This window comes from Ascaphus truei, chromosome 11 (assembly GCF_040206685.1).
Source record: "Ascaphus truei isolate aAscTru1 chromosome 11, aAscTru1.hap1, whole genome shotgun sequence".
Lineage (NCBI taxonomy): Eukaryota > Metazoa > Chordata > Amphibia > Anura > Ascaphidae > Ascaphus > Ascaphus truei.
The window spans coordinates 53608680-53624980 of record NC_134493.1 but is presented as its reverse complement, the minus strand read 5'-3'; the positions used below and the strand labels follow the sequence as shown (position 1 = coordinate 53624980).

The 16301-nt window shown below is 49.2% G+C and overlaps 1 protein-coding gene across 5 annotated transcripts in view; it reads right to left on the bottom strand.

Moving 5' to 3' along the window:
• Positions 1 to 14666, bottom strand: part of CREBBP (CREB binding lysine acetyltransferase) — a 76389-nt gene extending 61723 nt beyond the window's left edge. For 4 of the 5 annotated variants that reach the window (XM_075566354.1, XM_075566356.1, XM_075566355.1 and 1 more), the window contains exon 1: positions 14248 to 14665. In XM_075566354.1, coding sequence (XP_075422469.1) covers positions 14248 to 14335 — 88 coding nt within the window. In that variant the 5' untranslated portion in view covers positions 14336 to 14665. Of the gene's footprint in view, positions 1 to 14247 lie in introns of all 5 variants that reach the window. The other variant, XM_075566358.1, reaches the window with a different exon arrangement.
• Between the last annotated feature and the right edge of the window lie 1635 nt (positions 14667 to 16301).

Here is a 16301-nt window from a genome sequence, read left to right as displayed (position 1 = left end):
CCCCTTGAGCAGCAATGACTTCAACTAAGCGTTTCTTGTTCCTGCTGGTCAGTCTGTCACATCTGTTTTGAGGAAGTTTGGACCATTCCTCCTTACAGAACTGCTTCAACTCATGACCCACTTTCGGTTCTGCTTCAGCTCACGGACGGATGGCCCGACATTCCCCTCTAGAATCTTCTGATACAATGCAGAAGTCATGGTTGTGTCAATGATGGCAAGCCGTCCAGGTCCCGAGGCAGCAAAGCAGCCGCAAACAATCACACTCCCACCATGCTTGACGTTTGGGATGAGGGTCTTCTGTTCGAACGCAGTGTTTGGTTTTCACCAAATATTACGTATCTCATTGAGGCCAAAGAGTTCTACCTTTGACTCTTTGATTCTGTTCAGAGAACATTGTTCCAGGAGTCTTGTGCATCATCTATGTGCTCTTTGGTGAACTTCAGACGGGCAGCAATGTTCTTTTTAGAGAACAATGGTTTCCTTCTGCCGATCCTTCCATGAACACCATTCTTGTGCAGGGATGTTCTGATAGTTGAGTCATGAACACACACCTGAGCCAAGGCGAAAGTGGCCTGCAGATCTTTGGATGTTACTCTGGGGTTGTTTGCGATTTCCTGGATGATTTCACGGTTTGTCCTTGGACAGATTTTGGTAGGACGACCGCGCCTGGGTAGAGTGTCTGTGGTTTTGAACGTTCTCCATTTGTAGACCGACAGTGGATTGGTGGAGCCCCAAATCCTTAGAAATGGTTTTGTAACCCTTTCAAGACTGATAAACATCAATAACTGACATTCTGAGGTCCTCAGAGATTTCTTTTGCTCGTGGCATGACGTGTTTCCACACACCTGTATGGTGAAGATCAAACTCACAAAGTTTCGGAACTTTATATAGGGTGGGGCCTCCCAAATTCCCCCTTGAAAGTCTACCTAATTATTTAAATACCCAATTCTAATTAGCTCCTTTAATTTAGCTGATAAAACCACGGTTTCACTTACTTTTGCACATACCCCAATTCTTACTCGTTGTTTGTCCAATTCATACATCATTTTGTTTCAAAAGACATGAAATTGGTTAAGGAAAACCCGATTAGATATTTACGAAAAGACTGATTGAAGAAGATTATCATGGGAAAAAAATGGAATGTCTAATTGTCATTGGGGTTCACGTACTTTCTCGCCACTGTAAAGAGCACTTTTTAGAAAAATCAAAATTCAACACACAGCTCCCACGTCAAGCGTCTTCCGGATCGGGAAGCAACTGCAGCTCCCACAATGAGGTATGTGATAAGAGGCCCGCCAGCAGCTTCCAGCTTGTAGACAGAGCACCCAACATATCCCACGCTCAAGGGAATATTTACTGCCCGACCAACGCTACACCTTCAAAAAAAACACCACACGTTTGCCTGGTTTATAGATCACACACTGGTGTGCTGGGAGCCGTCTTCGCCGCGCTGGAGAAGACATTATCCATTTATTGGCACGGAACTCTGCTTTACTCCAGCACGTGGAAGACTTCTCCATTGCATACCAGATAGGAGACACGAGCGGGATTCACCAACCTCTGAAATGGGATCATGCAGTAATGGTTATGGACGTACGTGTATGTTGGGTAACGAGGTGCACTAAACCCTACCGGAGCCTAGCAAGTATAACCCTCTTACACAGTACCTGTATACAAAAGGCCACCTAAAACATATGCACTGGTCTCGTACATTAGAGCTGGGGTCTTCCACTGGTTCTCCAAAGGGGCCGGACCAGAGAACATTTTGGAGAAGGACCACATGTTTATTGTAATGTCATTTTACATACATTTAAAAATTTGAACATTATTACATTTCAACATGTTGCCAGCATTTAGAACATCTGTACCATATATATGTACATTACAGTAAATATGATATTGTAAATATAGTAAAACTTCAGTTCCAGTGATGAAAACTGCACCTACCTGCCTAAGGAACCAGGGTGACATTAGCAGGAGAAGGGAATCCAAAGGCAACTTCAAGGGCCACCAGTTGAAGACCCGTTGAAGACCCCTGCATTCGAGCAGGATTTCTCAACTCCAGTCCTCAAGACCTCCCCCACCCCCCAACAGGTCAGGTTTTTTAGGGGTATCCTGGTTTCAGCCCAGGGGGTGCAGTCTTTGACTGATGCACTGGTTGAGCCACCTGTGCTGAAAACAGGGATACCCTTAAAACCTGACCTGTTGGGAGGGTCTTGAGGACTGGAGTTGAGAAAGACGGCACCACCTGTGCTGAAGCAGGGATATCCTGAAAACCTGACCTATAGGGAGGGGGTATTGAGCACTGAAGTTGAGGTCCTCTGGATTAGAGTATCAATGCTGATCTTGTAGCAGTGGGTTTCAACCCTTTGCTTACGGAAGCCCCAGCGATATTACATTCCACGGGTTACCAAACAAGTCTCTTCTTGGATGTAGTCCAAAGCCCTTGTCCAATACGCAGTGATGCCGCTTCCACCCCCCCCCCCTCCCCTCTCCCAAACCATTTGAACAGGCCGGTTCCCTTCTCCAGCACCGGGAAGACAGTTTCACTGCACATTGAATGAGGCCTTCGTGCAGTCTCAAGGTTATCTCCCTGGTCACCTCTAAAAGCTGGTGTTCCCTGAAAAGAGGCTTGTAAACCACTGCCTTGTATAAATCGATCTGCATTTTTTATTGTTATACAGCAGTGTACTCCCCGTTGTACATAGCATATTTGCAGGCACAATGAGGTCCCTGCCCCGTAGAGCTCGCAATTAGATTTCGGCGCCTTTACCGAGTGCTGACCTGGGACCCCCGCCCACCCCCCATTGTTGAGCGAGATGGGGTGGGGAGGGGTTGGCGTGGGACAAATATCCTGGCTCTCCTGACCGTCGGCAGCCCTCTCCAAGGCACAGGGTGATGAGATGAATTGCTCAAGATCACAAGGAGTGGACACCGGGATATGAACCAAGCTCCCCATGCTTCACACTCTGTAATTGTCTTCCAAATAGGATAAGCGGTGGGCAACTCCAGTCATCAAGGGCTACCAACAGGCCAGATTTTAAGGCTACCCCTGCATCAGCACAGATGGCTCAATCAGTGGTTCAGTCTTTGACTGGAGTTGGCCACCCCTGATCTAGTCTGATGCACAATGTATCAAGGTGCGTGTGTTGACGGCAAAAGGTCTGTGTTAAGGTTTGAGATTTACGGACTGTGCATTGCGTCTCTTCAAACATGTTTCAGGACTGCACTAACTAAATAAACATACGTACAGCCTGCTCCTTCCCTATCATCCTTAGAATAAGGGAATCCCAGTACTGCCCGCGCACCTGTAGGGGACGGAGCGCAGGAGAATGGCAAATGATATGAATTTCGGACGATCGGTCTGTGCTTGGTAGCATTTTATAGCGATTCTGATATTTATTGCCATTTTTCTGGAATGTCATCACTAGGAGGTTTCCACCCATGTATAACATGACCGGGCAGCAAAAAAGGGTGTTGTATATAGAGAGCGTGACAGACGGGCGCCTGTGAATTATTGTACATAGAAGTAACAAAGGAGGGAGTAGATAGTATGATGCCTTTACTGGACCAACAAGTAGTTGATATGGTACAAGCTTTCGAACGTCTCGGGGACCTTCATCTGGTATGACAGACATGAGCCTTACCCGATGAAGGACCCCGAGAGGTGGGAAAGCTTGTAACATATCAACTACTTGTTGGTCCAATAAAAGGGATCATACCCCCTACCCCCTCTCCCTACGTGGAAGAAAGAACCAGCACAGCCCCCCGCCCGGCTTCGCTTGTACATAGAAGGAACACTTTGGAATACACAGGCCTCTTGGCTATTATTCCAACAGGACGGAATCGGCAGCCTTTGGAAAAGCAGTCACAATTACATGCACTCCTCTGCGGAATCAAACAGGCCTGTTAAAGATTTACTTTTTTTGTACCCGATAGAACACTTTATCAAGTATTTAGGTCAATGAATGGGGACTGCTCTATACATTGTACTCGTGTATTGCGCTATACTGGTGTCTAATGGACACCCTGATCTATAGCTAGTCACGCGTACATCAGTAGTTCCCAGTCATCCATTCCTAGGGGCTCCACCAACATATTTCCAAAGCGGTGTATATATATAGCAATTTACGAGACACCGCAATTGTTTTGTTGCCATTTGTCAATTTGAGAAATCAAACCTGTATTAGAACAGGGGTGCACAAACTTTCCCATCTGCGCCCCCCCTCCCCGCCTGCTCTCCCCCCTCCTTATCTTGTCTTCGGCGCCAAATGACGCCGTGGGGTCATGTGATGCTGCGTTGTCGAAGCCAAGGTAAGGGACGTTGCAGAGTCTCGCACGATCCCCATGCCTTGGGGGAAGAACGCGGGGCCTCTGCAACCGCCCGCGCCCCCCAGTTTGCGCCCCCTTGTATTTGAGCATGTGTGATATACACTGTGGGCCGTGTTTTACGCCAGGAGAAGCTCTCTGGCACGGGAAGCCACCTTACAATGTCAACGTGCTGGGAGCCGTCTTATGGCAGAAGATGGCTTGGGTACGGTGGGCACATGCGCTGCGGGACATTCCTCGGGCGGGATGACGCAGTGGGACGGAAGCCTTGCTGCACTTCAGTCTTGTGGTGCTGTGGTTTTTTCATCGGGTGAAGTATTTATTATGATGTGTGCACTCGCCTTCACTTTGTTTCCTATTTATGGAGGGGCCTAGATCCTTTTTGTGTGTGAAATACACACACAAATACAATATTTATTCTAAGCAGCGTCAAAAAAATAATAATTACATAAGCTGCCAACCGATTGCTTCTCCCGTGATTGATCAGCAAAGATCCTGCTTTCCAGTTTTCACTTAACGGCCGCCTTTCACTTTCAAAATCAATCCTTCAGTCAGTGTAATGCAGCAGCTACAATATATCCGGACATTACCAAGATAACATTATCTATTCTTACTGTTTGCAGCTCAAACTGCTGGGAACATTGGCAACAAATGATCACAAGCGGGAAAGTGATCTTACCGCGCTTGGGAGGTGTGCCTGCTATAGAAATCAAATGATATTCAGTACTGTATATTAAATCTTATTACAAATGGCATTAAGAGTTGAACAGAAAAATAAAAATCTAAAACTGCAACTCGACTCCAATCGCTGCAAATTTGGAATCACTGGAGCTTCTTCCACTAACAAAAGGAGCGTTTCTATATGTGCAATCTGCCCGGGTAATATTCGGTGTTACCCATGAGGGGGTATATGGTAGAGAAGATAGATAGATTTTCCCCACTTCAAACGGTTTATTAAGATTTTTTTAGGTTAACAGAAATTAAGGGAGGGAAAACACACACACACACACAGTCACACACACACACAGTCACACACACACACAGTCACACACACACACAGTCACACACACACACAGTCACACACACACACAGTCACACACACACACAGTCACACACACACACTACAAATTAAATAAAGCCAGTTTACTTAAAAGAGCAATTCAATGGGCGATTTTACAAAAAAAACTAATTCTAACATGGGGGGGTCTCCGGAGCTGAACCCAATTAATTTCAGCTCTGGGGACCCCCTGCTTCCGCAGATCCTTACCTCCGTAGGGGGTGCCGGTAACCGCTCCGGCTGCGCTAGCCGGGGTTTAAAGTTCCCGAGTTACGTGGGCCAGTAGGAAGCTGAACATGACGACATCCCGGCTTCCTATTGGCCACAGGACACGGGAGCTTCGGTAAGCGGCCATACCGTGATCCCTGCTAGCCTACCGACTTCCGGCACCTTCTACAGAGGTAAGTATCTCCGGAAGCAGGGGTCCCCAGAGTGGAGATTAATGGGGTTCAGCTCTGGAGACCCCCTGCAATCCTATGTTATGCACGCTTGGGTCACCTCGTTACAACAATACCGCCTGTGATCAACTATAAAAAGGGGGACAATTTATCTATCAAAGTGCAAAATGGAGAGAGAAATAGGGAAGCTGCCCCTAAAGAAAGTCAGGAGAACCAGCGACAAATGTACACGTGCCCACACTACTGCCCACCGGAACAGCGCCAGGGCATTTCTACAGCTGTCTGGGGTGACTCGCCACAGCCCCGGTCTTCTCGTCCCGCGCCCTAAAACCCCAACGCCAACGCTAATCTTCACTCTAAAAACATTAACTTCTTACACTAAAACTCCTTACCCTAAAACCCCGAGCCTTAACCAAACACCCACCAACCTTCACCCCATAACCTAAAAACACCTAACCTTTAACCCTTAACCTTAACCTAAAACACCAAACATTCACCCCTCAACCTACAACCACAAGCCTTAACCGCTTACCCTAAAACCCATAATTTGAGCCTTTACCCTAAAATTCCTAGCCATAACTCCTTACAATAACCACCTAACCTTAACCCCTTACCTCAAAACCCCTAAAGTTAACCATTTAATAATAACTTAGAGAGGAGAGAGAGGAGAGAGAGGAGAGAGAGGAGAGAGAGGAGAGAGAGGAGAGAGAGGAGAGGGAGGAGAGGGAGGAGAGGGAGGAGAGGGAGGAGAGAGAGGAGAGAGAGGAGAGGGAGGAGAAGGAGGAGAGGGAGAGAGGCCCTGTAGAAATGCGGGAACGCTGTTCTTGTGGGTGGTAGTATGGGCAGGTGGGCGCCTAACAGATAAGGCCGTGGTATTTCGGCCACTACAGCACACATTGAAGACGTTAGACACAGGGCAGGCGTACCTGGATAAGGAATCGCACTATATTGCAATTGCCCCAGAAGGCTTGTGCCGTTTTAACCCTCTCGTGCCACGGATCCTCCGACACTAGTGATCATTTCCCGGTTATGGTGAATGGTAGGGGAGGGAAAGTCCTCCCCTTCGGTTGAGTTCGCCGCCCGCGTGAACGCCGCCTAAAAAAAACAAATGAAAAACGCCATGATGTCCAGTGTACGGCATGAGGGCATTGGAGGGGTTAACCACACCATTTGCATAATATCTGCAAATCACGTCTACGTTCCTTTGAACCGAAACTTCCTTCTCGCCATGTTTACTTTTCGGAGACGCGCATCCCAAGTTCGGATGGATTCCCAGCGTGGCCGCGCACACGATTCCTGTAAAGCGCCGGGTATGTGAATAATATAAACCCGTGTGATGTGTCTGCCTCATACTTGTGACCCCCTCCCGAGATGGGCGCCGGGACATTTCAATTCCTTCTTACAACAAATGCCCCAATATTTATGGGGTCCAACTTTGAACCGTTTTTCTCTGCCCCAAAGAAAAAGTAGGCAATTGAACAAAGCCAAACTGGTGCCATGGAGATATTTGTCGAGTCCACACAGGCAGGTCGCTGAAACCAATACAGACCACCTAAGTTATTGATAATGGTTTGCAGGCCACAGAGAAAGACTCCCCACTAATTCTATTAAAGCCACAACTCCCCCCCCCCCCCCTTAAATATTTCCATCTAAGCAGATCCTGATTTTTTTTTTAGTGTGTAAAATCAGTATTTTAGACTGCACTGGGCTCCATTTTTAACTCCCGGACACGTCATAGTTCAAACACTTATAGCTCTTGAACAGAGCGTCCGATTTCAAAACAAAAAACAGCGTTGAAAAGGGAAGGAAGAGATCTTTTAATTTGTGAAAAATGATAATGATCAACGCGGACTGCTGCTCTAGGCCCCTAACTCTGCAGCATCATACACCTGACACGGGTCTGGGAGAAGGAAGTCTGCTGGGTTCTAAAAATATTAAAATGAAAACTATTGCAGACAAAAGAAAGCATTTTCATAGCTAATGCACAAGGACAGGATCGGTTTGCGCTGCTGAGAGGAGTCACTATTCTGGCCACGTTCAGAAACGTGCAATTGCCGTTCAGTTGAAAAAGTGCCTGAGGTGGCAGTGAGCAAGTGATGGTGTGTTAGTGAATCAAGCCAATTGTTGCTCACCCTGTGACAATGAATCGTGCTCAGAACTTCATTCGCTAATTTTCAGATCACCAAGCATCCTACGAACACCCCAGTGCCCTGAACATGGGTGGACGTGTGGTTTTGGGATACGTATTAGGGGACCAATATGAGATCATGGATGAGATGTTGTATGGTACTTTTCAAACCATGAGCTTCTAATTCAAGTACATGTGAAGAAGAGACACACGAGATTTGGCAAGATCTGAACACGTGAAGATGAAACCCGTGAGGTTTGGAAAGCTCTGTACATGTGAAGAAGAGACCAATAAGGTTTGGAAAGCTCTGTACACGTGAAGAGACCCGTGAGGCTTGAAAAGCTCTGTATACGTGAAGAGACCCGTGAGGCTTTGACAGCTCGGTATACGTGGAGACCCATGAGGTTTGGAAAGTTCGGTACACGTGAAGAAGAGACCCGTGAGGTTTGGAAAGCTCTGTACACACACACACACACACACACACACACACACAAACACACACACACAAAGAAGAGACCTGCAAAGTTTGGATTGGGAAGCGCTGTACACTAAATGCTACATTTCTCCAGATCGCTGAACATAAAAGTTAGATGTAAAGTAAAGGGTACATACATACCGTATTCATTTAAGTCAAATACAGACGGAACACTCAAAATGGACAGTGACATAGGTCAGGTTTGGGTGTCAGGAAAGAAGTCGCCGTGGTCAATTTCCTGAGATTGGAAAGCCGGGAGACTGAACTCACGGGACCTCTGCCACCTTACTCTGTCTTCACTCTGCTCTGTGACATGTTATCCCCATTCCAAGGCCGGGGTTATAGTGAGGGCGCCGCACGCGCCTGTCGCTAGAGCAATTTGTGCTCATAGGGTTTGCGCGACGGGGAGGCGTGGTCGTGACGTCACGCGAGTGGTTCGCCCTCATTGGCTAAACAGCGCACGTGACCCGGCCGTCACGCGGAAAGACAACATTATTTGTATCTTCAAAAACCTGCCGGTCGCGCGCACTATGAGCCGCCTCATAGACAAGAGGATAATTGTTCCGCGCCGCGCTCACGCCGTTGCACCCACTATAAACGCGGCCTAACAAACCACGGGGAAGCCGGCATCGTGTCATATTGCAGATGGAGCAGGGCTACTGTACTCATGCTGCAAAGTGCTGCGCACATGGTCAGCATCAACAATAGGCAGGTACTCCCAAAAGGCACAGCCTGCTCCTCCTGTAACACGCACCTCATACGGGACACGTCACCGGCGCTCCGCCACATCGCAAGTCGTCGCCGGGGAAACTCACCGCCAGACACATCACCGCTTCTTCATCGCCATCTTTCAATGACCGGGCTGCTGCCCCTAATGTGAACGTGGCCGTTGTAAAAGCGCCCGCAAACCAACCCTCTCAACGCGCCCGCCAATCAGGACGCGCAGCATGGCCACCGGACCTTCTCACCGCGCGCGCTAACCAGCCCTCTCAGCGCGCCCACCAACCAGGACACGCAGCATGGCCACCGGACCTGCTCAGCGCGCTTACCAGCCCTCTCAATGCGCCCGCCAATCAGGACGCGCAGCATGGCCACCGGACCTTCTCAGCGCGCGCTAACCAGCCCTCTCAGCGCGCCCGCCAACCAGGACACGCAGCATGGCCACCGGACCTTCTCAGCGCGCGCGCGCTAACCAGCCCTCTCAGCGCGCCCGCCAACCAGGACACGCAGCATGGCCACCGGACCTTCTCAGTGCGCGCGCGCTAACCAGCCCTCTCAGCGCGCCCGCCAACCAGGACACGCAGCATGGCCACCGGACCTCCTCAGCGCGCGCTAACCAACCCTCTCAGCGCGCCCGCCAACCAGGACACGCAGCATGGCCACCGGAACTTCTCAGCGCGCGCGCTAACCAGCCCTCTCAGCGCGCCCGCCAACCAGGACACGCAGCATGGCCACCGGACCTTCTCAGCGCGCGCGCTAACCAGCCCTCTCAGCACGCCCACCGGACGCTCTCAGCGTGTCCGCTAACCAGGACACTGAGCACAGCCACCAGACCCTCTCAGTGCGCCTGTCGGAAGCTGGTTCCGGCCTGCGCGCTGAGTGGGTCAGGCAGGCGCACTGAATATCCTGGTTAGCGGGCCCGTTGAGAGCGTCCGGCGGGCACGCTGTGACCCTGGCTACCCAGGGTCCGGTGAGAGCGCCGAGACGGTACGGTGGCCCCGCCGTTTAGCAGGCGCAAGAGCGTCCACATTCGGAGCAGCGGCCGGGACATTTAAAAATGGTGGCGACGAAGCAGCGACATGTCCTGCCGTGAGTTTTCCCGGCGGCGACTTGCAATGCGGCGGAGTAACGGCCGCGGTTTGGTGGCCAAACGTCCTAGACCGCCTCATACAGCAGAGCCCTTCAATTGGTGGCCCGCAAAGTGTCTTGAAGTGACCCTTGACCCACCTGCTTCTTCTCGTTTCATGGCCGTACCGCAGGCAACAAAGAGCAATGTTGTTCCCACTAAAACTCACCTGTAAGGTAATGTACACACACACACACACACACACACACACACACACACACACGTTAAAAAGCATTCAACATCACCATTTTGCAAGCACTTAAAAGTATTTTAAAATGTATCCTAAATTATATTATGATACAATATGACATAATGTGGCCTTTCTACTCCCAATTTATTTGCTGATCTTGGCCCCTTTGGGAAACTGGTTGACGAGCCCCAGAACGCGCTGGGATGTAACGCAAAGAGAATCAGCGGCGACGTTTATTGGGATCGGTTTGCGGCTGACAGTATAAAACCATTAGATACCCCTAAAGCCGAGCGATCTCTTTTACACGTTGCCCCAGCTCCGAGGTCGGGCAGCTCTTAAGTGATGACACCCGGGAGCCCCCAGGGACCTATTTGGGGGAGGTAACCTGCCGCTAATGCATCCCGCTGAACAGAATGGGTTAAAGGCCCCGGTCCCCGCTAGACGCAAGGCGCGGAATAAAAGCAGATGACTGCCGAGTTCCACCCGTGGCCCGCTGCGTCTCAAATGTAAATAAAAAGAGAAATCAGATGCAACATTACAACTGTGTATAATGACCGCGGCACCTGAAATCTGGACTGCTCCTCTCGCACCTAATCCGGGGCCGGGATGGGGGGGGGGGGGGAAGAAAAAAGCCATAAAGTTAACGAAACGAGGAATATGGTGTAAAACAGTATGGAAAAATCCCACCCCCCCCCAAAAAAACTATTTTATTCTCTTTAATTAACACTTCCAGAGAGTAGAAGGCTTTTGGGAGAATTTTACAGTGTGTGTTTGAGCCGGAAAAAAAAATAAGTTGATTTGTATAACCAGAAAACCACATTCAAAATCACGTCACCCGCGCAAGGTAGGCTCCAGATTTCGTGGGTAATTCTATATTGCACAAAGCGTTCGGCTGAAAAATCCCATACACGTGATTGTGGATTGTCATTAAAAAAAACAGGACAATATAGAATTAGGTCCAATTTTTTTTTGACATACGAATGTAGTAGTTACTCCAATAATCAGTGTTCGAAAAACCTATACATTTGCAAGCCCCGGGCAAGTGGATTTAACATCGTGGCGAGCTCCTATTGGCCCAAGCAGCACACGTGTGGTACTAGGTGGCGAGCAGATTTTTTTGTTCAGCGAGTAGATTTTTTGGTGATTTGTCGACCACTGCCAATAATTATGATCCTTAAAGTCTTTGGAAGTGGTTAAAAATGCGAAGGGCGTTGACGCCGGATCGCCGTGCGATACCTAGTATCGGAGTTTGGGAAATCTCACCGGTGATTACGACCAAAGTGGGGATTTGAGGTTCAGCAACAATTTACGTCAAACGTTCTTGCTGTGATCAGTTAGGAATTTAGCCGAAACATCACAAATATGCAGCTTGAAATGGATGCTACAGAATGTGGCATTCACTGAAGTCAAAATCTGCTCATTCATTCTCTCCGAGGCCACAACATCTCAAACCACCTAATAAATAAACTTATTTTTCTAAAATATCTCAAATCTAGCAAACACAAATACTGCAATATTGTCATTTTATTTAGGGGTGTTTAGGTGGCACCAGACATAGCTGATCTTTTTTTTTACTAAGCACGGTCTTAAAAATGGTCATCACTGTGTTTTTCCCCCAAAACGGCTCTATACATGAGCTCTATTCATTGAAACTTTGAATTGCTTGTGCATTCTTTTCACAGGTACGAGTGTCTCACTAGCAAACGACGTGTATTGTGCACTTAATATTCTTTATCATGCTTTTCATATTTAGGCTTTCAGGCCTAAATCTGCAAAACCTTAACAAGCAACACTAGTTCAGCGTTGCGTATTAGTCTGTGCTCCCAAACTACAGTCCTACAGCCAACATTCCCTCAATTGCCCTTTAAATCATTTCAGCCCCTATTATCTACTCGTCCCAAAAACCTATACCACACTGCCCCATTAGGTCCTGTCATACCACATCAATCTGCCTATCCATAACTCATTATCATGCCTGCTACCCATTCACAGATCATAACATGTTATCCCATATCAGTCTAAAGTGCCCCATCATTCTTCTCCCCTGTCTCACACCAATCACATTACACCTATATATGTCCCACACCAATAACATCTCCCTTTACATTACACTATAATGTCTTCACAACACAACCCGCTCTCCATTCTATTCTAACATAACGTTCCCATCTCTTCCCCTCCGAGAAGTCATGGAAAATATCTCCCCTTCCCACCCTATCCCCAAATGCCATCTCTCTGGTCCATGATGAAGTTGCATCCCAGATCTTCAACTCTCTTCATGGACCACTATCATCTTATCACAACTCTCTGCCTTTAAGGCCCGTAATGATGTTTCTCCTTCATAGCCCATAATATATCTCAATTAATATTTTATTTCTACCTACCATCAGCCAATGTCTCTTCTGTTCATAGAAAACCTACCCCCTCCTTTAATGCCCCACCAACTGTATACCTTCCTCTAAGGAACATAGCTCACCAAGTTCTCATCCCACCATCTATCCCAATAAGGACCCCATAATATTCTACAGGTGCACAACTACCCGTCCCGCCATCCCATGTCTCCTTTATTCATGGCTCATCATCAGGTACATCTATCCCAAGACTGTTTTAGGCATGGTCAATTATGTTCCCTTCTCTCCATTTCTCTCTCACTCCATGGCCCATCATATACTCTTACCACCAGCATCTTCTATTCCTGGCTCATCAACATGTCCTCTCGTTACATTTCCCTCCATCTCATGTCCCCTCACTGCATGTCGCCATATGTGTCTCGCACTTAGTCTCTAATTTCAGAATTCACCGTATCTTTCAATTCCGTGTCACCACCATGGTCCATGAAGTCCAAACACCCATAACTCCCCTCTGCATGACCAATCAACCCCCACCTCTTGTACTTCACAATTTAAAAACAAGTCCTTCCATCCTATTTCTCCCCCTCCATATTAATATCCACTCATTCTATGTCTGCCTCCACCAAGCCGTCTTATTCCACCCCTCTGCCCTGTAGCTCAGCATTACCCACCACCCCACACACCCCTTACAATGGCCCATCTCCATGCCCTTAAATCTCCCCATCACTTCTTCCCAGTGCACATTCCTTCCTGTCTGGGGTACATCATGCCCTCCTGATTTAGTATCTCTTATGACCCCACTACCCATCACCATGTCGTCACTTTCCCCACACTTCTGATTCTCCCCAATGCACACCTTTCTCTTCCATGTCTCGCCATTTCAATAGTTCAAATCAATATCTACTAATTGTAGGTCTCTTCCTATCCATACTCAATCATGTCCTTTTAGCTCAACACATCTCCTTCACTGGTTCATCACTATCCTCCTATCACTGTGTCCTCATTCCCCCACACACTTCTCCAAGGCTTCTTCCCAACACACAACCTTTCATTGGATGCATCTTCCTTCCCATAGCCCACCATATTTTATTATATTTCCCATAAGTCCTTATACCTCTCTCCTGTGGTTCAACATTACCCCTGCTCTCCCATGCCTTCCTTACCACAGCCCATCACTCCTAACACACTTTTCCATGACTTCTCTTCCCAAAGCCCTTACATGTCTCTCCATGCTCTTGGTACTCTTACCCCAAACCCCTCTCCTTCTGAGGGCCAACATCACCTCCTACCATCAACTTTCCCCCACAGTTCTCAATGCACATCCCTCCCATGGTGGTCACCAACCCATTCTTCTTCAAGTCCTTTTACCCCCATAACTCTCTTTTTGCCCCACAGCATCATGTCACCAATCTTCCCAGTCCACCACCCCAACCCTAGGCCTCTTCTCCACGTATCCCCCCATGCCCATCCTACCTGTGCTGTCACCGCTGGCCGAGAAGCCAGGCGAGTTTAATTTGGCTCTCTTGGGGTTGGGTGGCCCGTCCAGCAGGTTCTCGGCCATCTTCTCCCCGGTCCCCTCTTCCCTTCGGATCGGTCACCGAAGCCAGACGAGAAGGAGGAGCAGAGAGACACGGGGGAGGGAAGACCCCGGCCCTGCCAGCCGCCCCGATCCTCTCCTCCTCCCGGCTCTCGGATCCCTTCCTCCCGCAGGTGGAGTGGAGGGGAGGGGGGGCAAAAACCTCAACGTACCCCCCCAGAGTCCCGCATCCCGATCCTTGGGGGACCCCACAGACAGAGCCCCCCGATCTTCACACTTTGAGGACCCCTCTCTGAACCCCGAACTCTGCCCCCTGTAGAAGGGGGACCCCTTAAAAGCAACGGGACCCCGCCCCCCCCAAAAAAAATTAACAGAACTAGCGCACCCCCCCCCCCCAAATGTAGTAGGGGAAACCCCCAACAGGGGGGCTGTCAGCGACCCCCCCCCAAACGGATCCCTACAGATGACACCCCACTTAAGTGATCCCCGAAATGGAGCTATTAGGGACCCCTCCAAATAGACCTGTCAACCTCCCCCACCCCAATAAATAGCCCCCCCTCCCTTAAAAGTGACTTGTTAGGGACCCCCCCAAAACAGAACCCCCTCTACAAAATCTTGGTGTCAGACCCCAAAAATAAGATGGGGCACCCCACTACAAGGCAGGGCGACCACTAACGAAGGGAACCCTCCCCCTCCCTCTGTCCTACAGAAGAAGCTGAGTTTTGGGGTAACACCCCCCCCCCCCCCAAAAAAATGGGGGTGTCACAGTCCGGGTGGGGTAGGCCCGGAGCGGACCTCCCTCTCTGTGTGAGTGCGTCAGCTCCTCAGCTCCTCCCCTCTCTCCGGTACCGGTACCCCCCCCCCTTTTTCTCCTTCTCCACCCCCCCACGCTCCCGTGTGGAAGCTTCCTCCTCCTCCCCAGTTAGGGGAGGGAAATACCAACCGCTGAAAAAGGGGGGGGGGAGGGAAGAGAAAGAGACCTCGGATTAAAAAAAAAAATACAAAATAACTCCAGGGAAGACGCAAAGTCCCTTGTTTAACGTCAGGGGGGGGGGTTCAGGACAGCTTCCGTGTTTTCTTCTTTCCCCCCTCCCCCCCACCACCACCGGATCTCCGCCGGCGCTGACCGACCAGCGACAAGATGGCGGCTGTTGATTCCTCAATTAAAAAAAAAAAAAAAAAAAGTTTTTTTTTTTTTTTTTTCCTCCTGCTCTCTCTATCACAGGCATCGGAGGGTCGTGGTGACGTCAGCGCGTAGAGAGGGGGAGACGTCAGCGCTAGGTTTGGAAGGTACGAGTGAAGATGTGAGGGGGTGATAGGACGTAGACTTAAAAAAAATAAAAATGGAGGAGGCCACGCCCACTTTGGTGGGCCGCGTTCTGTTGGTTGGCGACGCTGCTCCGGGGAGGTCACGCCCACGTTGGTTGGCGGCGCCACCTCTCTTGTTGGTTGGCGACGCCGCTCTTCTGAAACTTGCAGTAGAGGTGAAGGGTTCCGGGGCTGCCGGTGGTAGCTGGTGCTCAGGGCTGGAGATAAGATGCTGTTTAGGGTTCAGCCCTGCATAGCAACAGTTGCTGTGGAATAAAAGCATTTAAATAATGTTTTATATATATATATATATATATATATATATATATATATATATTTTTCTTATATAGTGCTGTACATAGGGTTTTGGTAACTGCCCGGCTGCAGAGCTTACATTGTACAGCCCAGCAACCCCCACATTCTCCCCCGCTTATTGCAGAGCCTTTGGCGTGTAATATAGTGCGCTACTGTGCACGCGCGCGTCAATTAGAATTGGCTGTGTCCAAATCCTTCTTCCCCGACGGGAGTGGGTGATATCCCGGAAAAGGCTTTAAGCTTGCGGGAATTTTGGACATAAGAGGATTGCGTTAGGGCGTCCAGCAGTTGGGGTAATGTTATCCCCAATTCCGAGCCTCCAGTTGACAGGCGACTATGGACTGGCTTTGGGCTGGCCCCGTACCCT